At 36.7% G+C, this 25,895-nt stretch overlaps 1 protein-coding gene across 1 annotated transcript in view; it reads left to right on the top strand.

Moving 5' to 3' along the window:
• The window catches only part of LOC150089359 (NBAS subunit of NRZ tethering complex-like), a 1,057,261-nt gene that overhangs the window by 679,704 nt on the left and 351,662 nt on the right, over nucleotides 1-25,895 (top strand). The window contains exon 40 of the mRNA XM_090389247.1: nucleotides 10,668-10,800. Coding sequence (XP_090245373.1) covers nucleotides 10,668-10,800 — 133 coding nt within the window. The remainder of the gene's footprint in view (nucleotides 1-10,667; nucleotides 10,801-25,895) is intronic.

The raw sequence follows: 25,895 nt of genomic DNA, 5'->3' as shown, positions 1-25,895 counted from the left end.
TTTTTTTTTTGTGTTTATTAGTATGGTAGACAAAGTAAATAAAGGAATGTTTATTCCTCTTCAGTGTCAGTTTTTACTTCATTCCATCCTGTAAGTCTCTTGTATAATTTTCGCTTTACTTTCCAGGCTTAAATATTCTGTTTACCTTTTTTTCCCAGTGCATAACTGCTAGACAAACTTTAATGTAAAGAAATCAGCTCAGATCCTATAAAGTGGGTGGGGAATAGATTATGTAACAATTGCAACTGATCTTAATGATTATTTTCACAGTGTATTTATATGTAGCTGTCACAAACTGTCTTTGTTAATATAAAAATAAATTCTAAAAAGTGAGTGCTATCTTTTGGAAAATGCTGAAACTGGTGGTCATATGTATGCTGGTTGTAAGCCAGTAATACAAAAACAACTGTGCACCAAGCTTTGTATTAATCATCATCATCAGCCATTTTCAGTCCACTGCAGGATGAAGGCCTCTCCAGCAAATTTCCAGTTCCTTCTGTTTTGAGCACTGGCCATCCATTTACTACCCACAAACTCATGAATTTCATCTATCCATCTCTGCCTTTGTCTTCCAGGTTTTCTTCTAGCTCCTCTTGGATACCATTCTGTTATTTTCTTAGTCCATCTGTCATCATGTCTTCGAGCTATGTGTCCTGCCCAAGACCATTTTAGTTCTTTAGTTTTGATAAGAATGTCCTTTACTTGAGTTTGTTGCCTAATCCATGTGTTTCTCTTCTTATCTAACAGTCTGATTCCCAATATAATTCGTTCCATTCTTCGCTGTGTAGTTCTCAGCTTCTCTTCCATTCTTGGTGAATGTCCAAGTTTCACTTCCATAAGTCATGGTGGGGAGTATACATTGGTTCATTATTTTACGTTTCAGGCAAACTGGGATATTGCTCTTCAGTATGTGACTATATTTCCTGAATGCTATCCATCCAAAATTTATTCTTCTCTTGACTTCCAGCCATTTATCATTATTACAGCTAATAACTTGTCCCAGATAAGTATATGACTCCACCTTTTCAATTACTGCTCCTTCAATCATTATTTCCCTTTCTGTGGCATACTTGTTCATCATTACTTTTGTTTTAGCCATATTCATCTTTAGTCCAAAATCCTTACTAACTGTGCATAACTGATTAAGATTTTCCTCTAATTCTTTGGGATCATGGCTTATGACCACAATGTCATCTGCAAATTGTAAATGGTTTAGGTACTCTCCGTTCACATTGACTCCTTTCTGCGACCAATCTAATCTGAAAGCTTCCTCAAGGGCAGCAGAACAGCTTCGGAGATATTGTGTCTCCTTGTCGAACTCCTTTCTCGATTTTAAATTTCCTACTGTCTTTGTCTAGTCTAATAAAGGAGGTAGCACTCTCATATATTTTCTTCAAAATCATAATATATGGAGTATCAATGCCTTGTGTTTCCATTGCCCGAAACATTGCCTTATGCTGTATGGAGTCAAATGCCTTTTCATAATCCACAAATGCCAGGCATAATGGTGTTTTATATTCATTTGCTTTCTCCATTAGCGTGAAGGTGATCCATAGTTGAGAATCCTGTCCTAAAGCCAGCTTGCTCTTTCGGTTGATTCTCATCAAGTATTCTTTTTAATCTGTTAGTAATGACCCTTGTGAACAACTTGTAGATGTGGGATAACAAGCTAATTGGTCTATAATTTCCATTTTCTGATTTATCTCCTTTCTTATGCAGCAAAACTATGATTGCATTATTCCACTGCTTAGGCGTCACACCTTTTCTAATGCACTTTGTGAAGAGTCTTGCCAGTTTTTGTGTTATGTCTTTTCCTCCCAATTTTAACAACTCTACAAGTAACTTCATCTCACCCTGGGGCTTTCTGATTCTTCATTTTCTTTAATGCATGTTCTACCTCATTAGGAAGAATATTGGGTATGTCGTATGTGTTGCTACTTGGCAATCCATCTTCCCCACTGCTGGCATCATTCCTCTGCTCCTTGTATAATTCTCTATAGTAGTCTTCTGCTATTTGAATTATGCCTTCTCTGCTGTTTATAAGTACACCATCGCTATTCTTCAGTTTCAGTATCATTTGTCTTTCTGTATTACTGCTCATGGCTGCTGATTTAAATCCTTTGTTTTCCCTTAATGCTTATTCTACTTTTCTTGCATTAAATCTTCTTATGTCCTCTCTGAGTCTCTTTCTAATGGCTTTGCATAACTCAGTATACTCAATTTTCTCCCTGTCAGTGTTTTCCTTGCTTTTCATTTGTCGTCTTCGGTTCATCATGACAAATGTTTCTTGACTAATTTTTTCTTCTTTGAATTTCTTTTTCCCTATAGGTTTCTTGCGCTTTATCACTTTCAGAAAGTTGTAATATTCCTCGTCGATATCTTGGTCCTCAGCAGTCTGCAGAAGCTCAAACTTGTTCTTAAGTTCCAGTGCTGTGCTGTGACTGTGCTGTGACTGTAGTATAAGGACTGTAGTATGTAGTATCCATGCTGTGACTGTAGTATAAGGTTATTCCTGTCTAAATGATCCTGAATTAATTCTTTAAACAGAGACTTCATAACAGAGACATAGAAGTTAAGCTAACTTCTATCCATGTAATTATCCATGTCAACCTTTGTGTTTCCCCTTAGTGAATTTGGGATACATTTTCATATCTCTATTCCATAGGACTTTTCCTGAATCCAAAGATGCTCTCTTAATTGTGGCTAAGGGTTTGCTTACCTCTTTTGCTGCCTCCCTTATCATAATAGGATAAATCCCATCCACCCTGCAACATTTCAGGTCTTAAAAATATGGTAGTCGAATGAAAGCACTACAAGCAACTTTTTTACATTGAGCTTCAACAATTCCTCTTTTGCTTTCCTCTCAGTTATCACAAAATCATTTAGCTACTTATTAGATTCTGATGAATATCTGGAATTCCTCTCAGTAAATCGCTCTTCATGCATGGATTTAGATACAAAATACTTATTTAGTTTGCTGGCAACCTGGGCAGGATCATCAACAGTTAAATAATTGTAATCAAATGGGCCAATATAATTCAACTCCTTCCTTCTATTGTCGATATTAGTAAAGAAATCTTTGCTGCATTTCTTGGCATTCTCTGCCAGAGACTTCTCGTAATCTGCCTTGTCTTGCCTAACCTCCTTTGTGACTTGATTACAGACTAGTTTATATCTACCATACTTTTCTGTATCTCCAGATAATTTATATGCATTTCATGTATTTTTCTTGTCAGCCATATGTTTCATCATTTCATCTTTCATCCATTTTGGTCTAAGCCTAGAATGTTATTTCTTAGTTGGTATAAAAAATACCCAGTAGTTTCTATGATTACTTCTCTGAATGTTTCCCATTTAGAATTTGCTGCTGGCAACATCAGGCAGTCCCACTGAATAGAATTTAAAAACTGCCCGAGACCATTTTTGTCACCCTTATGGAAGCAAAAGCCTTTCCCTTTACTCTTGAGAGTAGTAATTTCATTAAGAAACTGTGATCACTGTTAAGTTAAACAATGATCACTGCCATCCAGAGGTTCATTTACCTGCAGGTTCTTAATGTGTGAAGAGTCACTGCTAATAATCAGATCAAGAATATTGTTTGTTCTTGTTGCTGCTCTGTCATTCTTCTGTAGAAAACAGTCATCCAATAAATCTACAAAAGTCTTGCTAGTGTGTGAGTGACCAACCCACAGGTTCCATTCAATATCTGGAAAGTTAAAATTGTCCATTCCATTATAAGACCTTCTGATTTACTGGTCCCTCTATTTCTTTGTATAGTTGTTTGTTATACTCATCAACATCATTAGGCTTATAACACACTCCTACTGTCATTTTTGTGTTTCCAGTGCTTATGTCGCACCAATCTGATTTAACATTGGACTGGTCACTCATGTCAACTGGATGCAGTGGTTTAGATTTAATATAACTTTTTAACTAAGAGAATGATTCCCCCCCCTCCTGTCCTGACTTTCCTTCCTGTATGCATTGTACTCTCCTTATTCAAATTCAGCATCACTTATCTGTGATCCGATATCCCCACAATGTCTGTATTTGATGACTTAATCAGTGCTTCATGTTCATCAAATTTATTTACAGTGCTCCTAGCTGAACAAGCAACATCTTTTGAAATGGCAAGTATACGTGCACACATGTCCTTCTCTTAGCCTAACAAAGCCCACTATTTACTTGTTCTGTAATGGCCCACAGCAGGACTAGGAATCTCAGACATTGCTTTCCAGGCTGCTGAAATACTAAGATTTTATCAGTGTCCGTGAGTCAGCTGTTTTAAGTATTTACAAATTATTAACTTGTGCTTAAAGAATAAATGCTCTTTATATAACACTGGTCAACAAAGTTGCAATATTTTTTTATGTCTTTGATGAAAGTATTTTTTCTGTATTATATTGCATGTGCAGAGTTATGAAATCGGTATTAAAATATGTTTGCTCAAGTTTTGAAAATATCTGTCTGCTTATATTCTGGAAAATATGCTACATATGCCTAAAACAGGATAAATAAAAACATCCGCCATACTGTTTTAATATATCTTATATTGAAAAACATTTTTATATTATAAAAAAAAATGTCATAAAACAGTTTAAAATAATTGATATATTTTTAGTTATTGAAAAAAAAAAAATTAAGTCACATTTATCAGAAAAATACATAAAATCACTTGATTCACATTTTTGTGCTTCTTCACTTGTCATTTGTACCCGACATCTAGGGCATCTCTTCTCAAATTGTACCAATAGTCAGTTAGCATTGCAGTGTTCCATTTGCCTTGGTATTGCTTCTCCATTGCCGAGATGGCCTCATGAAATTTCTCACCATGCTCATCACTTAATGGTGCACAGTTTCCAGGAAAAAATAAAAATGGTAGTGAAGAAAGTGTACTTTTAATGACATGTTGAAGCCTAATTTTTGGTACGATGACAGGTTTCTTACAAGCTGTTTATAGTTACCTGCTTTGTTGTTTCCCAGAAAGCAGCTACAAGTTAGCATTAGTAAAGGCATACAATGCAAGAAAGCAAGCTTATGCAGCATCAGCCAAAAGAAAAAAAAACCCCTCCCATTTTATCCCCCCCCCATTCGTTCCAAACACCTGTCCAGCTCAGCCTTAAATTTATTTACGCTATTAGCTTTCACAACAAAAGATGGAAGCCTGTTCCACCAATCAACTACCCGCTGGCTAAAGGGAAATTTCCGTACATCTATTCTACAACTATCTTTCCTCAATTTGAAACTATGCTCCTTCAGGTTCTTAGTCTGAGCAAGACGAAGAATCTCATCAGCATTCAGCTTGCTCAACCCATTCAAGGCCTTGTGCACCTCATTCAGATCACCTCGCACGTGCCTACTCCCCAAGCACTGAAATTTGCAGAACTTAAGCCTTTCTTGGTAAGAGCACCCCTTCGTTTCCCTCACCAATCTTTTTGCCCTTCTTTGTACTCGTTCTATCAACTCTACATCCTGCCTAAAATGAGAATTCCAGTCCTGTACACAGTACTCTAGGTGTGGCCTGACCACTGCCTTGTATAACGGGATTATTACCTCCCTGTCCCTGCTAACAGAATTCTTATATATCATTGACAAGACTCCATGACCTACCTTGGCAGCCTGTCTGCACTGCTTGGCAAACTTCATATTTGACTGCACAATTACCCCCAAATCTTTTTCACTTTCCACTTCCCTGAGTGTAGTACCACCCAGTTGGTACGTTTCTCTTTGGTTATGGCTACCCATATGCAGTACTTTGCATTTGTCAATGTTAAACTTCAGTTGCCACTTTTCACCCATTCTCCCAACTAATCTAGATCCCGTTAGAGTAGCATACTGTCAATACTGTCGTTAACAACCCTGCCAACTTTTGTATCATCTGCAAACTTGGACATTAAGCCTGATATACCTTCATAAATATCATTGATAAATATACAAAAAAAACAGTGGGCCCAACACTGAACCCTGGGGAACTCCACTAATAACATTTGTCCATGAAGAGCAGTGTTAGCATTAGCATTAGTAGTGGCATATGATGCAAGTTAGCAATCTTATACCGCATCAGCCAAAAAAAAAAAAAAAAAACTTCCACTTTACCCTTCCGTTCGTTCGAAATACCTATCCAGCTGAGCCTTAAATTTGTTTAGGCTATCAACTCCCACAACAAGGGATGGAAGTCTGTTCCACCAACCAACTACCCGCCGGCTAAAGGCAAATTTCCGCACATCTATCCTACATCTGTCTTTCCTCAATTTGAATTTATGCCCTCTAAGGTGATTATTCTGAGCAAGAGGAAGAATCCCATCAGCATTGAGCATGCTCAAACCATTCACGGCTTTATACACCTCTATCAGATCACCTCGCTGGTGCCTAGTCTCCAGACACTGTAATTTGCGAAACTTAAGCCTTTCTTTGTAAGAGCTACCCTTTGTTCCATTCACTAATCTTGTTGCCCTTCTCTGTACTCGTTCCAGCAGCTCTACATAATTCTTGAAATGAGGCCTCCAGACCTGTATACAGTATTCTAGGTGTGGCCTGACCATTGCCTTATACAAGGGAATAATCACCTCCTTATCCCTGCTAGAAAAATTCCTGTATATCATAGACAAGACACCATGAGCTACTCTTGCAGAGCAACTGCTTAGAGAACTTCATATCTGCCTGCACAATTACCTCCAGGTCCTTTTCATTCTCTACCACTGTCAATGTAGTACCACAGAGTTGATACATTGCTCTGGGGTTACTGTTTCCCATATGTAGTACTTTACATTTGTCAATGTTAAACTTCATTTGCCGCCTCTCAGCCCAACTGCTCAACCTTTCCAGATCCTGTTGCAGCAACATAGCGTCAATGGCATCCTTAACAGCCCTGCGAACCTTTGTATCGTCTGCAAACTTGGACATTAAGCTTGATATACCATCATCAATATTATTTATAAATACAGAAAAAAATAATGGATCCAACACTGAACCCCGAGGGACTCCACTAATAACATTAATCCACGATGAGCAGTGTCCACTGATTACCACTCTCTATCTTCTCCTCCCCTTTATCCATAGCAGCAATTTGCCTCCAATGCCACACTGCTCAAATTTGTGCAGCAGTCTTCCATGTGCAACAGTATCAAAAGCCTTTCTAAGATCCAAGTATATAATATCAAAGTTATTCCCTGCATCCAGCTCTTTTGTGTCTGCATCATAGTATCCTATCAAATTGGTCAAACAAGATTTCCCCTTAACAAAACCATGCGGTGTCTGAGCTATAACTGCAGTCTTGTCTAGATGATCCTGCAGTACTTCTTTAACCATTGCCTCCATTAATTTTCCTGGAACAGAAGTTAAACTCACAGGTCTATAATTACTTGTGTCAGCCTTTGATCCTCCTTTGTGAATTGGGATCACATTTGCACATCTCCAGTCTATGGGTACCTCCCCTGAGTCCAAGGAAGCTCTCATAATTATGGCTAAGGGTTTGCTTACTTCCTTTGCTGCCTCCTTTATTGTAACTAGATAGATCCCATCCACCCCACGTGCCTTTCTTGTGTTTATCTTCAACAATTTACCATCCAATTTACCCTCAGTTATTACAAGATTATCTAGCTTACTGCTAGAGTTGAATACCCCTCTGGCATTCCCCTCGCTGAATAACTCATGTGTGAATGTCGATGCAAAATATTCATTTAGTTTGTTAGCTACCTGAGCAGGATCATCAACACTTGAACCATCGATATCAAGTGGGCTAATTTGATTCATCCCCTTCCTTCTAGAGTTTACATAAGTAAAGAACTCTTTGCTGTTTTTCTTTGCATCCCTTGCCAAAGATTTCTCATAATCTGCCTTTGCCTGCCTAACCTCCTTTGTGACTTGGTTACAGACCAGCTTATATCTGTCATAGGCTTCTATGTCATGTGGTAATTTATATATATCCCATGCATTTTTCTTCTCTGCCAAATGTCTCATTAGTTCATCTGACATCCATTTAGGCCTAAACCTTGAACAATATTTCTTAGTTGGTGTGTAAAGCCTAGTAGCTTCCAAGATAAGTTCTTTGAATGCTTCCCATTTTGAATTTGCTGTTGGTAACATCATTAGTTGGTCTCACTGTATAGAATTTAAATACTGTCTCAGACCATCGTAGTCACCTTTACAAAAGCAATAACCCTTCCCTTTACCCCTGATGGTAGTTACCTCTTTGAGTAAATCCCACTTCAGCACACTGTGATCACTGCCACCTAGTAGTTTCTTTATCTGCAGATTCTTAATGCATGAAGAATAACTACTGAAAATCAGATGAAGAGTATTACTCCCCCTGGTTACCTCTCGAACATGTTGCTGTAGAAAACAGTCATCCAATAAATCCACAAAAGTCTTGCTAGTGTGCGAGTGACCAGCCACTAGTTCCAGTCAATATCTGGAAAGTTTAAATCTCCTATTATAAGACATTCTGATTTACTGGTCCACTCTATTTCTCTGCACAATTGCTCATTATACTCATCACATTCATTAGGCTTATAACACACATACCCTCATTTTTCATTTCCCAGGCTTATTTCATACCAAACAGACTGAACGCTGCATTTTTCACTAACATCAATTGGATGCACTTTTGATTTTGTATTTCTTAACTAACAGCCTAACCCCTCCTCCCTTCCTATCCTGCCTATCCTTCTTATACACATTGTGCTCCACAAATTCCAACTTTGCACTGCCTATATCTGTGTGACATCCCATCTCTGATATCTCAACAATATTTGCCTTTGATGTCTTGACTAGCACTTCAAGCTCATCAAATTTATTAACTTTACCCCTAGCATTGGTGTACATGCAAGAATACATGCACCTGTTCCTGATCCTAGCCACCCTGACACAGCCCATGTATTTACTTGTTCCACTATGACTCCCAGCAGTTCTGGAAATCTCCATTACCTTGCTTTCCAGTCTGCTGCCCATTCTTATAGAAGCAGTGCAAGAATCACTTTTGCCTCTGCCTGCGGCCACTGTTAACCTTTTAGTCTGTGTATATCCCTAGACTAGCAGTTTGAAAGCATCCTAGCTGCCTTCTCACTACTGTGGAAGACCTGGGCATCCTTGAGAAGGTTTCTGTATCTGTGGGCCAACAACATGCCTTCCTTTATTTTGGTCTCACTAAGTCTTGGAAATTTCCTTGATAAATTTGAAAGCTAGTCCATCTTGATCCGTGATATTAACAAATAGTTTCTAAGTCCCAATTTTTATGTGTAGAGGAGGGTTGGATTGAGGGATTGCCAGCCTTTTCTTGTTTAATGAGAAGACTGTGCTCAACTGTCCCATTCACAAAGAAAACAGCAGAATTTTGTTTCCTCTGCTGTGTTCCTAACAAGATGTCAGTAATATTTAATCACCACAAATCTACCATTGGTGCTCCTTGTAATTGATGGATTTAATAAGAAGTTATTGTATAACTCTTTCATATATGACCTGCAAGGCCTATTGGAATTGATGGTAGTATGCTGCCATTATTTTGTAGTCTTGCTTTTAAACTTAATTTAGAAAAATGTATGATGAGTCTTGAGGGTTGGTGAGTATGAAGTGATTCCATTAAACCATTGGTGTCAATGCAGGCAGGGAGGTTATTTTCCATTTTAGCAAAAGTCCTTTTGGTGGCATCAGTATGCAGATTGTTTCATAATTCTGTGGGCTACAAGTTTTGCATTAAAAATGCCAAAAATTCTTTAACCTTATATTGAAGAAGATTCCACTATTGCAGACTTCAGCTTAAAAGTTTTTCATTATTTTTTTGGTAAATATAGATCTCTGATAAGATTGTTTAATTCATTTTGCATTTTGTGTTGCTTTGTAGTGGGGAAATTGTAAATAAAATCAGAATCTGTTGATATGGCAGGTTCATGCGATTTATCTCAGTTATCACTTGACTCTTCATCAGGATCTATAACATATTCAGCTGATGGCTTATGAACTGATAGGGAAGTTTATCTCCATGGAGTACTGGTTGAATAGATGGTATATTTGGGTAGCTTAATGTCCTCTTTTTCTTCTTGTAAATCCCCTGCTGATGACATGGCACCATACAAAAATCACAGTCTGTTTTATGAACTGAAGGCTTTCTCCATATCACAGGCATGGTGAAAGAATGGTCTTTCTGATTTAATCTGCTGTGGAGATTAGAAGCAGAAATATTGCAGCAAATATGAAACAACCACCTTTTGTCTTGTTCCCCAAACTTGCAGCCAAAATAACAGTTATGTGCCCTTTTTTTATTATCGGAGTAATGGCACACTTCTGTGATGCAAATCACAGAAGTGTGCCATTATAAACACAATGAAAATTATCCACACTTATGCAGCATGCAAGATTTTAAATTTTTTTTCTCACTCAAAAACAAGTGTAGCACATACAGATGCCTGGCTCAGAGTGACTGACACGTTTAGACAGGAAATAGTGAGACTCAGCAACAATGTCTGCAATGTTGCCATACGAACTGTACCTCAAGGCTAAATTTCACCAAAACTCGAGCAAAAATGCACTGAAAATGACATGTATAGTATTATTAAAACTAGAGCTAATAATTTATTTTATTTGTCTAATTTTATTTTTGAAATACTATTTGTTTTTCATGACACTAACTGTGAATGGTATAATTATTCTAAAGTATACATATATATTTTCAGCTTGATGCAGATTATTCTCGATATGCAATATGTGATACTACTCATTCTTTAGAATTAACTATGTTAGTACTTAAAGCTGCTCTTTTAGAGGACACATTAGAAGAGGCCACAACCACTAGAGTTAGTTCTCAAGGTGGGTTTTTTTTTTCTTTTTTAAAGGATTTTATTTTTGAATCCAGTGTATACATGTGAATATTGATGAAAGAGATATTTCAAAATGCATATTTGAATGTTTTTTTTTTTTTTTTTCTTCTTGCTTGCTATTATCTTTCTTTATTTGGAATTGACCTAACCTCAGGGGCTCACATCTGGTGAGTATGGGCTTAGAAAACCCAGGGTCCTGAGTTGGATATCATCATTCTTCTCTTTCTTGCTTTCTTGGTGATTCCCTTCTACTTCTGACTCTCTCTCTCTCTCTCTCTCTCAGGGTAATGCGGGAATTTTTTTTTTGGCTGGTGCAGCATAAGCTTCAGGCTTCCTTGCACCATATGGCTAATAATAAAGTTTTAATGAGGATTATAAATTGTATCTTATATCATCAGTTTGTTTATTGCTATCTTAAAGCAGTATTTCTTGAAACAAACCTTGGCTCTGCTTATCAGAAAGCTGTTGGGTAATACACCAAGTGTTAAAATAATTTTATGATTGGCATACACATCCCATATCCTTTACACCATTGTGAAATGTATCTTATTTCTGGAAGAAAAATCAAGGCACCCACAGTGAATTTTGTATGGAGAAATCTTTTCCCTGAATTTGTCTCTGTTTAAGGTGACCTCCCAGAAAATCATGAAATAAAGCTGTAGATGGGAAAAATAACTCTCTTTGAACATTATTTCGGAAGATAGAATAAGTTTCTGAAACCACATTATGACGAGAATGAATATGTCATCCAGATGTCTAAATGCAAAGATGTCATCTTTGCATTTAGAATTTGCATGCATTGCTCTAACAAATGTCCAGATGTGGAGCTATGGAAGATGATAATGCTCCAAAGAAGAATCTTAATGTAAAGAATTTAGGAGGTCATCATTATGTAACGTTGATCTCAACAACAATAACAGAATTGATCATAATTGAGTGTGGTTCTTACTTGCTTAGAGGGATGACCATAATGAATTTTCTGCATACAGAATGATGAATGTTGAAGAAAAGGTCTTCCCATCATGTTTTCCCAGCTCATTCAAATTTCTGCATGCAGAAATTTGAATATACAGCACAAGAGTTACATAAGAATCAAGTGTTAATTCTTGTGCACCTCATAATAAATTTCTGTCTCATCTACAGAAAGCAAGATGAGAAGGTTATTTGAGGGAGATTTTCCTAAGTTGTTCTGAATGAATACATTTTGAATTTTAGCAAATGCTGTCTGTAGTTAATTTCACAACTACTAAGTAGCAACTACTTGTGGTATTTGCCATCATGTCACCATATGATGGCGGATGATGAATGTTACATCTTTAAGCCATTATATGGTGATGTGATGGCAAATGAGTTACTTCTTTAAGAAAGTGTAGATTGATTCCTATAAATATAAACTGCAAGCTAAAATTTTCCAGATGGGAAATAAAATCAATTTAGACTTAAGTTAGTTGCATTTTGCATTCAGAGTAGCCCCATACAGAGTTTATACATTGATTCAACAATTCTTGAAGCATCTCTGGAACTCCTCTTTTGTGATGCTGTCCAACACTCTCTGTGATTTGGCTCATATCTCTGCAGTGTCTTTGAATCTGTTCTTTTAATTTGATTTTCATTTTTGGGAATAGGAAGAAGTCGTAGGGGCCAAATTTGGGAGAAAAGCGAGGACATGTGGCCATCTCCATTTTGTTCTTGGCTGAAAACTACTGATTTGACAAAGCTCTGTGATTGTCAAATTGTTGTGATGCAGAAGCCAATCCTGAGTGCACCATTTGTTTAGGTGTTTCCTCCTAACATCTGCTTTAGGACAGTATCATTCATTGTCGAAGAAAGCAATCAGCATGCTCTTGCCTTTGACCTGACTTGTCTTACAGGATGTGAAGACGATGGACTCTTACACTGTTCGTCACTCAGCAGATGCAGCAGAAATTTTGCAACAATCTGCCTTAAGTTTAAATTTTAAGTTAAATATGCATTGCTGTTTACTTTATGATAATCCTAGAATGTTACAAATATTTTGTCCTCATGGATGACTCGATGCACTTCAACATTTCATTAGCATTAGCATTAGCATTAGTAGAGGCATTTGATGCAAGAAAGCAAGCTTATGCAGCATCAGCCAAAAAAAAAAAAAAAAAAAAAAACCACTTCCACTTCACCCCTCTGTTCGTTCAAAATACCTGTCCAGCTGAGCCTTAAACTTATTTAGGCTATCAACCTCCACCACAAGGGATGGAAGTCTGTTCAACCAACCAACCACCCGCTGGCTAAAGGCAAATTTCCGCACGTCTATCCTACATCTGTCTTTCCTCAATTTGAATTTATGCCCTCTCAGGTGATTATTCTGAGCTAGAGGAAGAATCCCATCAGCATTGAGCATGCTTAAACCATTCAAGGCTTTATACACCTCTATCAGATCACCTCGCTGGTGCCTAGTCTCCAGACACTGTAATTTGCAAAACTTAAGCCTTTCTTCGTAAGAGCACCCCTTTGTTCCATTCACCAATCTTGTTGCCCTTCTCTGTACTCGTTCCAGCAGCTCTACATCCCTCTTGAAATGAGGCCTCCAGACCTGTATACAGTACTCCAGGTGTGGCCTGACCATCGCCTTATACAATGGAATAATCACCTCCTTATCCCTGCTGGAAAAATTCCTGTATATCATTGACAATACTCCATGAGCTACTCTTGCAGCCCGTCTGCACTGCTCAGAGAACTTCATATCTGCCTGCACAACCACCCCCAAGTCCCTTTCATTCTCTACCACTGTCAGTGTTGTACCATAGAGTTGATACGTTGCTCTGGGGTTGCTGTTTCCCATGTGTAGTACTTTACATTTGTCAATGTTAAACTTCATTTGCCACCTCTCAGCCCATCTGCTCAACCTTTCCAGATCCTGTTGCAGAAGCATAGTGTCAGTAGTGTCCTTGACAACCCTGCCAACCTCTGTATCATCTGCAAACTTGGACATTAATCCCGATATACCATCATCAATATCATTTATGAATACAGAAAACAATAATGGACCCAACACTGAGCCCTGAGGGACTCCACTAATAACATCAGTCCACGATGAGCAGTGTCCATTGATTACCACTCTCTGTCTTCTCCCCCTCAACCACCCCTTTATCCATAGCAGCAATTTGCCTCCAATGTCACACTGCTCCAATTTGTGTAGCAGTCTTCCATGTGCAACAGTATCAAAAGCCTTTCTAAGATCCAAGTATATAATATCAAAGTTATTCCCTGCATCCAGTTCTTTTGTGACTGCATCATAGTATCCAATCAAGTTGGTCAGGCAAGACTTCCCCTTAACAAAACCATGCTGTGTCTGAGCTATAACTGAAGTCTTGTCTAAATGATCCTGCAATGCGTCTTTAACCAGTGCCTCCATTAATTTTCCTGGAACAGAAGTCAAGCTCACAGGTCTATAATTACTTGTGTCAGCCTTTGATCCTCCTTTGTGAATTGGGGTCACATTTGCACATTTCCAGTCTATGGGTACCTCCCCTGAGTCCAAGGAAGCTCTCATAATTATGGCTAAGGGTTTGCTTACTTCCTTTGCTGCCTCCTTTAATATAACTGGATAGATCCCATCCACCCCGGGTGCCTTTCTTGTGTTTATCTTCAACAGTTTCTCCTCCACTTTACTCCCAGTTATTTCAAGATTCTGTAACTTACTGCTAGAGTTGAATACACCTCTGGCATTCCCCTCGCTGAATAACTCCTCATGTGTGAATGTCGATGCAAAATATTCATTTAGTTTGTTAGCCACCTGAGCAGGATCATCAACACTTGACCCATCAATATCAAGTGGACCAATCTGATTCATCCCTTTCCTTCTAGAGTTTACATAAGTAAAGAACTCTTTGCTGTTTTTCTTTGCATCCCTTGCCAAGGATTTCTCGTAATCTGCCTTCGCCTGCCTAACCTCCTTTGTAACTTGGTTGCATATCAACTTGTATCTATCATAGGCTTCTGTGTCATGTGTTAATTTGTAAGTATCCCATGCATTTTTCTTCTCTGCCATATGCCTCATTAGTTCATCTGACATCCATTTTGGCCTAAACCTTGAACAATATTTCTTAGTTGGTATGTAAAGCCTAGTAGCTTCCAAGATAAGTTCTTTGAATGCTTCCCATTTTGAATTTGCTGTTGGTAACATCATCAGTTGGTCCCACTGTATAGAATTTAAATACTGTCTCAGTCCATCGTAGTCGCCTTTACGGAAGCAATAACCCTTCCCTTTACCCCTAATGGTAGTTACCTCTTTGAGTAAATCCCACTTCAGCACACTGTGATCACTGCCACCCAGTGGTTCATTTATCTGCAGATTCTTAATGCATGAAGAATCACTGCTTATAATCAAATCAAGAGTATTACTCCCTCTAGTTGCCTCCCGAACATGCTGATGTAGAAAACAATCATCCAATAAATCCACAAAAGCCCTGCTAGTGTGTGAGTATCCAGCCCCCAAATTCCAGTCAATATCTGGGAAATTAAAATCTCCCATTATAAGACACTCTGATTTACTGGCCCACTCAAAGGTGATCTATCATCAGTCTGATTTACTGGCCCACTCATCAGGTGATCTATCATCAGTCTGACTTGATGATAGATCACCTGATGCTCAGTCCTCAACCAAAGTTTGGCCACTTTGGAAGTGCTAATAACTTTGAAAAGTTTGTGTTCTACACTTAGCATCACTGAATGCTTGTTTGAGCATTTTGCAAGTCTCTGTAGCTGTTTTCCCAAGCTTATAACAAAATTTGATGCAAATACTCTGTACTTTGCAATGATTCTTATGATTGAAAGTGCCTTTGAACTAGGAAGAAATAGTGAAAAGGGGTCATCTTACTGTAAAATAAGTATTATATCAGTCCCTGAGAAATGTCTATGAAGAAAAGCTAAGACTGAAGAGGGTAGATCCTCACGGGTGGTTGGGCCTCCTAAGTGCCATTGTGTTCCAAAAAATGATATCAATGCAATTAATTAATTTTATTTTATATAGTACTAGCATTGATAAACTTATTCAAGAAAGCAAAGCTTATTTAGCATTAAGTAAAAAAACAAACAAACAATTTTTAATAATTTGTTCAAACTTCTTTAAATTTATTCAAACTACCCAATTTCATAAATGGAAGTTTATTCCATATCTATTCTGCAACCATCCATTTAAATTTATATCCCTCTGTGTTGTCTGAGAATAAATGTCATCAGCACTTGTTACTAACATATCTCTGAATGCCTTATGCCCTTCATTTAGGTTACCATACCAATACCAGTAGACCTATGTGCTTTCTAAAATGACGTTTTGAAACCTGTACGCAGTATTCCAGATTTGAACTGACCATTATTTTATACAATTGGATAATCACCACTTTGTCCCTGCTGGAAAAGTACCTGTATATTATTGACAGAACTCCATTAGAAGTTGTTCTAGCAGCCTGTACTGTTTATAGAACCTCATCCTGGACTATACAATTATCCTTAGACCTTTGTCTTTATCAACTACCTTTCATGCTGTCCAATTAGTACATTATTCTAAGATTACTATGTTTGGTGCTACTCAAATGGTATGTTATTGTAGGATTACTAATGCACAAATGTTTACCTTGCATTTGTGAGTGTTTCACCCCAATTACCATTTTCATCCAGTCTTTCTACTTTATTTAGATCTTCTTGAAGTAGCATTACCTAATTAATGTTGTTCGTCACTTTACTCACATTTGTATCATCAGCAGACTTAGACATCAAACTTGAATTTTCTGCGTTAATATCATTAAAAATAGTGAGGAGGCCCAGTGTCGAACTGTGTGATATCCCGATGATTACATTAGTTCATGTAGAACAATTACAATTTATAATTATTTTTTGTTTCCTACAACTTAACATTTTTTATCTAGTGTAGTAACTTGCCCCTAATGCCACATTAGAGCCCTGAATTGGTTTTGGATACTCACAGGTTACATGCAATATAGTTCTAAGTTCATTTTGTTGTTTGGGTGCAGTTGTGTCCTAATTTGAATTACATTTATTTATAAAATATGGATTGGAATAGGTGAAATAGGGATGCCTATAAATTATAGATATCAAATAAAAATTTTCGAAGTTTACACTCTAACTACAAGCCATGCAAATAATTTAGATCAAACTATATTAAAAACATTTTAAAAATCCCATTTGCAATAGGACAGGTAGAGATCAATCTGAATGAAGAGAAATTAACACGTGAAACAATAAATTGGATAAAAAAAATTAACCTCCATAAACAAAATAGAATTTTTAGAAATATGCAAAAGTATCCAAAAATGAATGATGCCAAAAATCAAATCACATCATAGTAAGAAAACCAAAGAAACAATAGGAAAAACCAAAGCTTTAAAAATTCTGAAAAGACGTTAATGGTTGAGAAACAAAAAAAAATTCTTCCTGTAAAATATAAGGATAGTATACTTATAAAGGGCAGAGACAAATAATTCAAGGATTTTACATAAAACTATATAAGAACAGAGGTAGATATTGATAAAGAATAATTGGGTTGAGGAAGGTGAAGAAGTTCCAGGTAGTGCCCAAAGAAGTTGAATTGGCTGTAATGGGAATGAAAAAAATAGATGGGCTTCAAAAGAAGGTGGAGTCTTAATTGAACTTACAAAACTGGGAGGATGTGTGATTGCAGCTCAGCTAGCTAATGTTTATACAAAATGTCTTAAATAGAAATAAAAGGGGGGGGGGAATCTAAAACTTGAAATAATGAATAATTGTATTTTGCTGTTTATCTTTAAGAAAGGAAACAAAGAAGAAAGTGAGAACTATATATTTTTTATTATTATTTATTTTATTACTTTTTAATTTCTTCTGTGGAGGTGGTCCTGAGCCCAACTATGGCAATCCCACTTGTGTTTATGATGATACTATATCCAGCAAAGCCAGTCAGTGATGAATATGTTTGTGTGGTGCAGTGTAAAGTAGTTGTTTGTATTTAGTAACTGGTCTCTTAACCCAGCAGGCAGATTTTCACCATACTGGTTACCATCCTGGCCTTGTATAGGTCTAATATTGTACTTATTTCACAGATTTGAAGATTTCACCCCATCTCCATGGTGACAGGGTCAGCAAAAAAAAAAAAAAAAAAAAAGTTCAGGATAGTAGTTCAAAGTCACATGTTGGTGGATACTAAGAGCAGTCACATCTCTAGGTCAGCCATACAGATCCTTTCAAGTGCATCTTCATTATTTTTTAAGTAGTATAAGTAAAACATTCCACAGGCCATATAACACATACTGCACAAGTCTGTCAAGTGCATGGTCAAATGTGGTAAGCAGTATTCCATGTAGCACAAACATCAGTAGACTGCACAGGACAAGGAGCCACACAGGTCTGTTTATGTGCAATTTCACATGTGTTGTTCTGAATTTGCCACTAGGGTCCAGATATTTCCTTTACACAGTAACCAGTTTGCCCTCACAGTGTTTCCAACCATCACTTGCAGACCAATAAGCTTATTATCATCTGTTCATAAAGTTTGTACAAAAATAATTATTAACAAGTTAAAGTGAGCGGAGTTCGCAACTGCAGAAGCAATAAAGTTTCAGAAGTAACTGCCAATATATTATATTCATATAATTACAAAGTCAATAAAAAAAATGAATATAATTAACCACTATGTTTAGAATAAGTTGATTACGAATATTTGGCACAGTAAAAACAACAGGTCTGGCAGCATTAAAGAAACAAAGCATTGAGAGTCTATATATAAAGACTTTAAAATATAACTATAGTCATACTGGATTAACTATTAAACTTTATAAAAAAATGAAATGTTTTCATTAGAGAAAGAAATTCACTTTGGAAATACTCTCTCCCCTGTACTATTTACTGTATCATTGGAAGAGCTATTTAGGGTTCTGGATCAGGGACTATCTTAGGCCTTGGCAAACTAGGCAAGTGCCCAGGGCCTGTAAATGTCAATGGAGACAGCCATAATTGGCAATACCCAGCAGCGTAATGACAAGCATGAATGCTCCTGTTCCTTATAAAATTTGCAAATAAAATATCCTTTCAAATCAGCGGCACGCACATTTTGATGTGCATGCTGCCGATATGTTCAGATTTGTATACAGGGTGATTCAGGAGGAATAGTAAATATTTTGGGAGCTTATAGTATTGATTATTCTGAGTAAAAAAAAGTTCTTATAAACATTTGTCCAATTTTCAGTGGATACAGGAACCTGGCATGCACAGCTCCCTGAATCAGGTGTGACCAAAAAGTAGTTATAACCTGATGCTATTTGGTCCTACTGTTGCTTGTAAAGAATACAGTCAATGGTTTCCTAACCGCAGAATACTGGATCCAAGAGCATTTACTAGTGTTTACACCAAACTGTGTGACTGGTACAGTTCCCAGCACTCATATTTCTTCTGGATGTGCAGATGAACAAAATGTGGATGAAATAGAACACATTCTTAAGTTGGTAGAATGTAGTCTTACTATTAGCAAATGAAGAATTTCTGTGCATATCAGTGTTCCACAGACAAAAGTATGGTGAACATTACGTGAGCACGGCTTGTGTCCATTTCACATTCAGCGGGTGCAGCGCCTTTCACCAGGAGATGATGCAGAGCGATTGGAATTTTGTTGGTGGGTAAATGCTAATCACAGAATAATTCCATTAATACTGTTCAATAACCCTTCCCTTTACCCCTGATGGTAGTTACCTCTTTGAGTAAATCCCACTTCAGCACACTGTGATCACTGCCAACTAGTGGTTCCTTTATCTGCAGATTCTTAATGCATGAAGAATCACTACTGAAAATCAGATGAAGAGTATTACTCCCTCTGGTTACCTCTCGAACATGTTGTTGTAGAAAACAGTCATCCAATAAATCCACAAAAGTCTTGCTAGTGTGCGAGTGACCAACCACAAGTTCCAGTCAATATCTGGAAAGTTAAAATTTCCCATTATAAGACATTCTGATTTACTGGCCCACTCTATTTCTCTGCACAATTGCTCATTATACTCATCACATTCATTAGGCTTATAACACACACCTACTCTCATTTTTCATTTCCCAGTGCCTGTAACTATCATAGGTGGTCAGACAAAAATCCACATGCCACTGTAGAAACAAATTTTCAACAACGCTTCTCTGTAAACGTGTGGTGCAGTATTGTCAACAATCAGTTGATTGGGCTTGTTGTGTTAAAAAATCGTCTTACTAATCTGTTTAAGCTGTCAACTTCTACAACAACTGATGGAAGTTTGTTCCAGCAATCAACCACCCACTGGCTAAAGGCAAACTTCTGCACATATATCCTACAACTGTCTTTCCTCAATTTGAATTTATGACCTCTCAAGTGATTATTCTGAGCAAGAGGAAGGTTCCCATCTGCATTCAGCATGCTCAAACCATTCAAGGCTTTATACAGCTCAATCAGATCACCTCGCAGGTGCCTAGTCTCCAGACACCGTAATTTGCGAAACTTAAGTTTCTTCATAAGAGCAACCCTTTGTACCATTCACTAATCTTGTTGCCCTTCTCTGTACTCATTCCAACAGCTCTATTTCCTTCTTAAAATGAGGCCTCCAGACCTATATACAGTACTCAAGGTTTTTGCCTGATTATTGCCTTATACAAGGGGATAATCACCTTCTTATCACTGCTATAAAAATTCCTGTCTATCATTGACAAGACACAATGAGCTACTCTTGCAGATCTTCTGCACCACTCAGAAAACTTCATATCTGCCTGCACAATTACACCCAGGTCCTTTTCACTCTACCATTGTCAGTGTAGTACCACACAGTTGATATGATATTCTGGGGTTACTGCTTCCCATACGTAGTACTTTACATTTGTCAATGGCGCCTCCGTAGCCAGGTGGGAAGGAGCAGCAGTGCTTAGCACACGCTTCTTGATTAGACCGGGGTTCGAGCCCATCACCACCAAATACGGAGGATGCGGAAAGGTCAGGGAATGACCACCGCATATCCCGGAGCAATATGGCCTTAGTTGCTAATGCTTCTAAAAAAAAAACCAAACAACAACAACATTTGTCAATGTTAAACTTCAGTTGCCACCTCTCAGCCCATCTGCTCAACTTTTCTAGATCCTGTTGCAGCATACTGTCATTAGTGTCATTAACAACCCTGCTGACTTTTGTATCGTTTGCAAACTTGGACATTAAGTCTGATATACCATCATCAATATCATTAATGAATACAGAAAACAACAATGGACCCTGAACCCTGGGGGACTTCACTAATAACATTAGCCCACGAAGAGCAGTGTCCATTGATTACCACTCTCTGTCTTCTCACACTCAACCATCCCTTTATCCATAGCAGCAATTTGCCTCCAATGCCACACTACTGCAATTGTGCAGCAGTCTTCCATGTGCAAGAGTATCAAAAGACTTTTCTAAGATCCAAATATGAAATCAAAATTATTCTTTGCATCCAGTTCCTTTGTGACTACATCATAGTATCGAATCAAATTGGTCAGACAAGACTTCCCCTTAACAAACCCATGCTGTGTCTGAGCTATAACTGAAGTCTAGATGATCCTGTAATGCTTCTTTAACCAGTGCCTCCATTAATTTCCTTGGAACAGAAGTTAAACTAACAGGCCTGTAATTACCTGTGTCTTCTTTTGATCCTCCTTTGTGGATTAGGTTCACATTTGCACATCTCCAGTCCATGAGTCCAAGGAATCGCTCATAATTATGGCTAAGGGTTTTCTTACTTCCTTTTCTGTCTTCCTTTTCTTCAATATAACTGGATAGATTCCATCCACCCCACGTGCCTTTCTTATGTTTATATTCAACAATTTCTCCTCCTCTTTATTCTCAGTTATTACCAGATTATCTAGCTTACTGCCATAGTTTAATACACCTCTGGCATTCCCCTCCCCTCCCTGAATAACTGCTCAGGTTCAAATTTAGATCCAAAATATTCATTTAGTTTTTTAGCTACCTGAGCAGGATCATCAAAAGTTGAACCATCAATGTCAAGTGGACCAATCTGATTCATCCCCTTCCTTCTAGAGTTTACATAAGTAAAGAATTCTTTGCTGATTTTCTTTGCATTCTTTGCCAAAGATTTATCGTAATCTGCCTTTGCCTGCCTAACCTACTTTGTGACTTGGTTACAGACCAGCTTATATCTATCATAGGCTTCTGTGTCACCTGTTAATTTATATGCATCCTATGCATTTTCCTTCTCTGCCACATGTCTCTTTAGTTCACCTGACATCCATTTAGGCTTAAATCTTGAACAATATTTCTTAGTTGGTATGAAAAGCTTAGTAGCTTCTTCCAAGAATAATTCTTTGAATGCTTCCCATTTGGAATTTGCTGTTGGTAACATCATCAGTTGGTCCCGCTGTATAGAATTTAAAAACTGTCTCAGACCACTGTAGTCACTTTTTCGAAAGCAAAAATACTTCCGTTTACCCCTGATGGTATTTACCTCTTTGAGTAAATCCCACTTCAGCACACTGTGATCACTGCCACCTAGTGGTTCCTTTATCTGCAGATTCATAATGCATGAAGAATTACTACTGATAAACAGATCTAGAGTATTACTCCCTCTAGTTGTCTCCTGAACATGCTGCTGTAGCAAACAATAATCCAATAAATCCACAAAAGCAAGGCTTTTGTGGATTTATTGGATTATTGTTTTTCATTTATACATACATCTGTTGATCACTTTCTTTGAAAAACTATATCACAAGGCTTTTTGACATTCAGTTTTTCACCAGCAGAAACATCAGTTTTCCAACTCTTCCTCAACATTTTGTTGACTGGTTTTATTCTAAGGTCATTAGGCGATGTAACCTAGTCAGATCTGTGGGATTTATTTCATGTCTCTTTGAAAACAAGTGGCCAGTTTTCTGATGAATGTATCACTTTCTTGTGTTATTCTGATGATCAGAGCTTGTAATAAATTTAGAAATGTAAATGCTTTTAAATTTATATTTTCATAAATATAAATAAAGTGTAATAATATTATATTTTATATATACAAAATGTATTTTTATTATATAAATATATTTATAAAATATTATAAAATATAATATTTATATTATATAAATAATATATACGTATATACAGTAGACTCTCGATTTTCCGGGATAGATGGTAAAAAAAAAAAAAAAGTTCCCGGATATTCGATTTCCTGTTTAATCCAAAAATACAGCAAATCCTCAACATATGTAAGAGATAGGTTCCAGGACTTCTTATGTAAGTTGAGTTTTACGTAACTAACTTGGAAATGACTAATAAAATATTGCTACTATATCCCTGATATGCCAAAATACTTATATATTGTTAATTAGTTCCATTAAAAACTTTATCTGAGGACAGCGGCAAAGTAGCCGAAGAAAAGAAAACAAAAAATGCATGTTATTGTACTGTAAAAACTGATTTGTATTATAGTTAACTTCATTGGTGCCGATCACTTCACCACTTCTCGTATTCTGTCTTTCTACTTTATTATTGTGTTCACCGTTGCCACTGACAAATCTGAATTCCACGCTATACTTGTTAATGTTTGACCATTTTCATACATCCTTATTATTTAATTTTCTGATCCAATTCGATCGCTTTCCTTTTCTTGGTAGATTTACTAGTACTGCTGTCACTTATTCTCTTAGTCAGCACCGTGATAACAGTCAAAATTAAATTTTCTGAAAAGAACTTCGCAGGGTTAAGGCGAAAACTCACTATTAGGCCCCACGCGAGCTCACATTTTACTAAAGCACATTTCCGGAGGTCACAGCCATAAAACAATAAAAGCAATTTGCACTTTCCAAGTTACTGGTCTTTTCTTTTAGTGCATCTAATTATAAATGGGTAGTAAGCTCGATCTTATTGCATTTGCGATAATAACGATAGTTGGAATTCTGTGGGTTTTTACGTTATTATGATGAAATGTGTGTCCCTTTCACTGAAATCTTCAGTCATATAAAAAAAATATATATATAAATAACGTAACATAAGTCCGAAGCTACGTAAGTCGGGAATTTACTGTGTCGAAAAATGTTTGTCAACCTACATAAAAAAATATGGCGATAGATAAACAACAGAAAAACTCACTACGCACAACTCGCGTGTCCAATTCGTGAGTAGTGCGTATTGGACATGCATTTATTTTTTACGATGTTGATTTTAAATCTAATAGCTTCCCTTTATTTTTTACAAGGTGCGTTTGGTTTGGTCACCAACATTATTATGGTTCTTATGAGATTTAACAGATGCACCGTTTTCAAACTTTTAAATAATTTCGAGTTTTTGTTTAATTGAAAGCATAACTCTTGCAGTTGCCCATCATTTTAGTGATTTCTAACCAAAAAAAATTCCGACATCTCTGACATAAATAATGAAACAAAATTTGTCCTTTTGTGGTGCGACAGAACACAACAATTGACGCGATGCATTAAAACAAACTAAACATTTGGTCTCTCTCTTTTTTTTTTTTTTTTAAGCTGCATGTAGAAAGATAGTGGGAGTGGCAATATAATGATATCCCAATGACGACTTATACTGCCACTTCTTGTCACTTATTTACGACTTGCAAAACATCTGTTCCTATTCTAATTATTACTTAAATTTTATGATTTCTGGTTGATTTTTTTTTTTTTTTTTTTTTTTAATTTGGAGTCAGTGTCCCGGTTAATGTGATCCTGGTAAATCGAGAGTCTGCTGTATATAACAAAAGTTTCAAAATAGTTATTGTAAAAGGATTATTATTATTATTTTTTTTTTTACCTAACATCCATTTTAAAAAATTTCAATAAAATGATATAATTCTTCCATTAAAATTTCATCCTCTATCCAGAACTAGTGCTGTGTGTAGAGAATATTCTCCAAAAATTATCCGTTGTGCCAAATCAGTGTTTTTTGTTATCAATATAAAATGATAGAGCAGTCTCTTGATATTTTCAGTGTTGCTTATTTTCCAATTGCATCTTTGTACGTTATACTTACATAACATTAGCAGTTTGTTTATTTTCTGTAAGCCTATTTTATGTTTCCAGAATTACTGTTTTTGTACTGCTCTCTACATAATTATGTTGCAGGTGTGCTGCAGACCCCAATTCAGCTGATAGACTAGGGTCAACACTTAAATCATTATTACACTTGTTGCATTTTGTGAGAATTTTTGATCCAGATGGAGAGTGATTCCTCTATGTCAGGCAACACTTTCTGGGAATAGTAGAACATTGCTGACTGCATAGCAAATATAGGGAAGTCTATAAATGATGCAAACCATTGTTGTGGGATTTAAATGGAAAGAAGCATGAAAGACCTAAAAGGTATTTTATTTGGTAAGAGCCACAGAGGATTTTGAGTTTAGCACATTATGTCTGATGACAGAGTTTTAAAACCATAAGGAAACAAAATGAAAGCAGCAAGGAAGAAGACCATAATGTGATTAGAACCTCCTTGCTGTTGCTTAAAGAACTGACTTAAAATATGGATGTGTTGAAAGCTGTATATATATAGGTCAATAAGGTGTTTGTAATGCATCCTTTAATGAACTATAGGCCAAAGATAGAGTGAAGAGGATCTGAAGCTCTCATAGTTCCTTACAAAAGAGACCTACAGACTTTCACATTTTATTGTAAATTCTTGTAAGAATTACCAATGAATGGTGAAAGAAATTTTTGTAATGAGTTTTTTTTTTTTTTTTTTTTTAAGAACAGTTATAACTGCAATTTTTTTCTCTGCAGACTTTTGTAAATCACCCACTCTGAAGTTTTTTCAGGTGAACCCCCCACCTCTCCAGTTCATCTTCCCCTATTACCACATGCCTCATTATTATAGGCAAGTTAAATGTTTATCGTTTTTTTTTTTTTTTTTTTTTTGTTTTGTGTTTTAATTTTTATTTTTTCTTTATATAAATAAAATATGTAGAGTTTCTATTTATATTTTGTTATAAATAATCATAATAATCATAACATGTAATATATTTGATTAAATATTTAGATAAATAATCATAACATGTAATATATTTGCATATATTACATGTTAATGTATTGATCATGAACATTTGCCTTGAATTCCATAAGAAAGGCCCACCT

Source organism: Mastigoproctus giganteus, chromosome 2, assembly GCF_048544385.1.
Source record: "Mastigoproctus giganteus isolate SK-2022 chromosome 2, ASM4854438v1, whole genome shotgun sequence".
Lineage (NCBI taxonomy): Eukaryota > Metazoa > Arthropoda > Arachnida > Uropygi > Thelyphonidae > Mastigoproctus > Mastigoproctus giganteus.
Note: the sequence above shows the minus strand (reverse complement) of the source record. Positions and strands in the feature narration are given on the sequence as shown.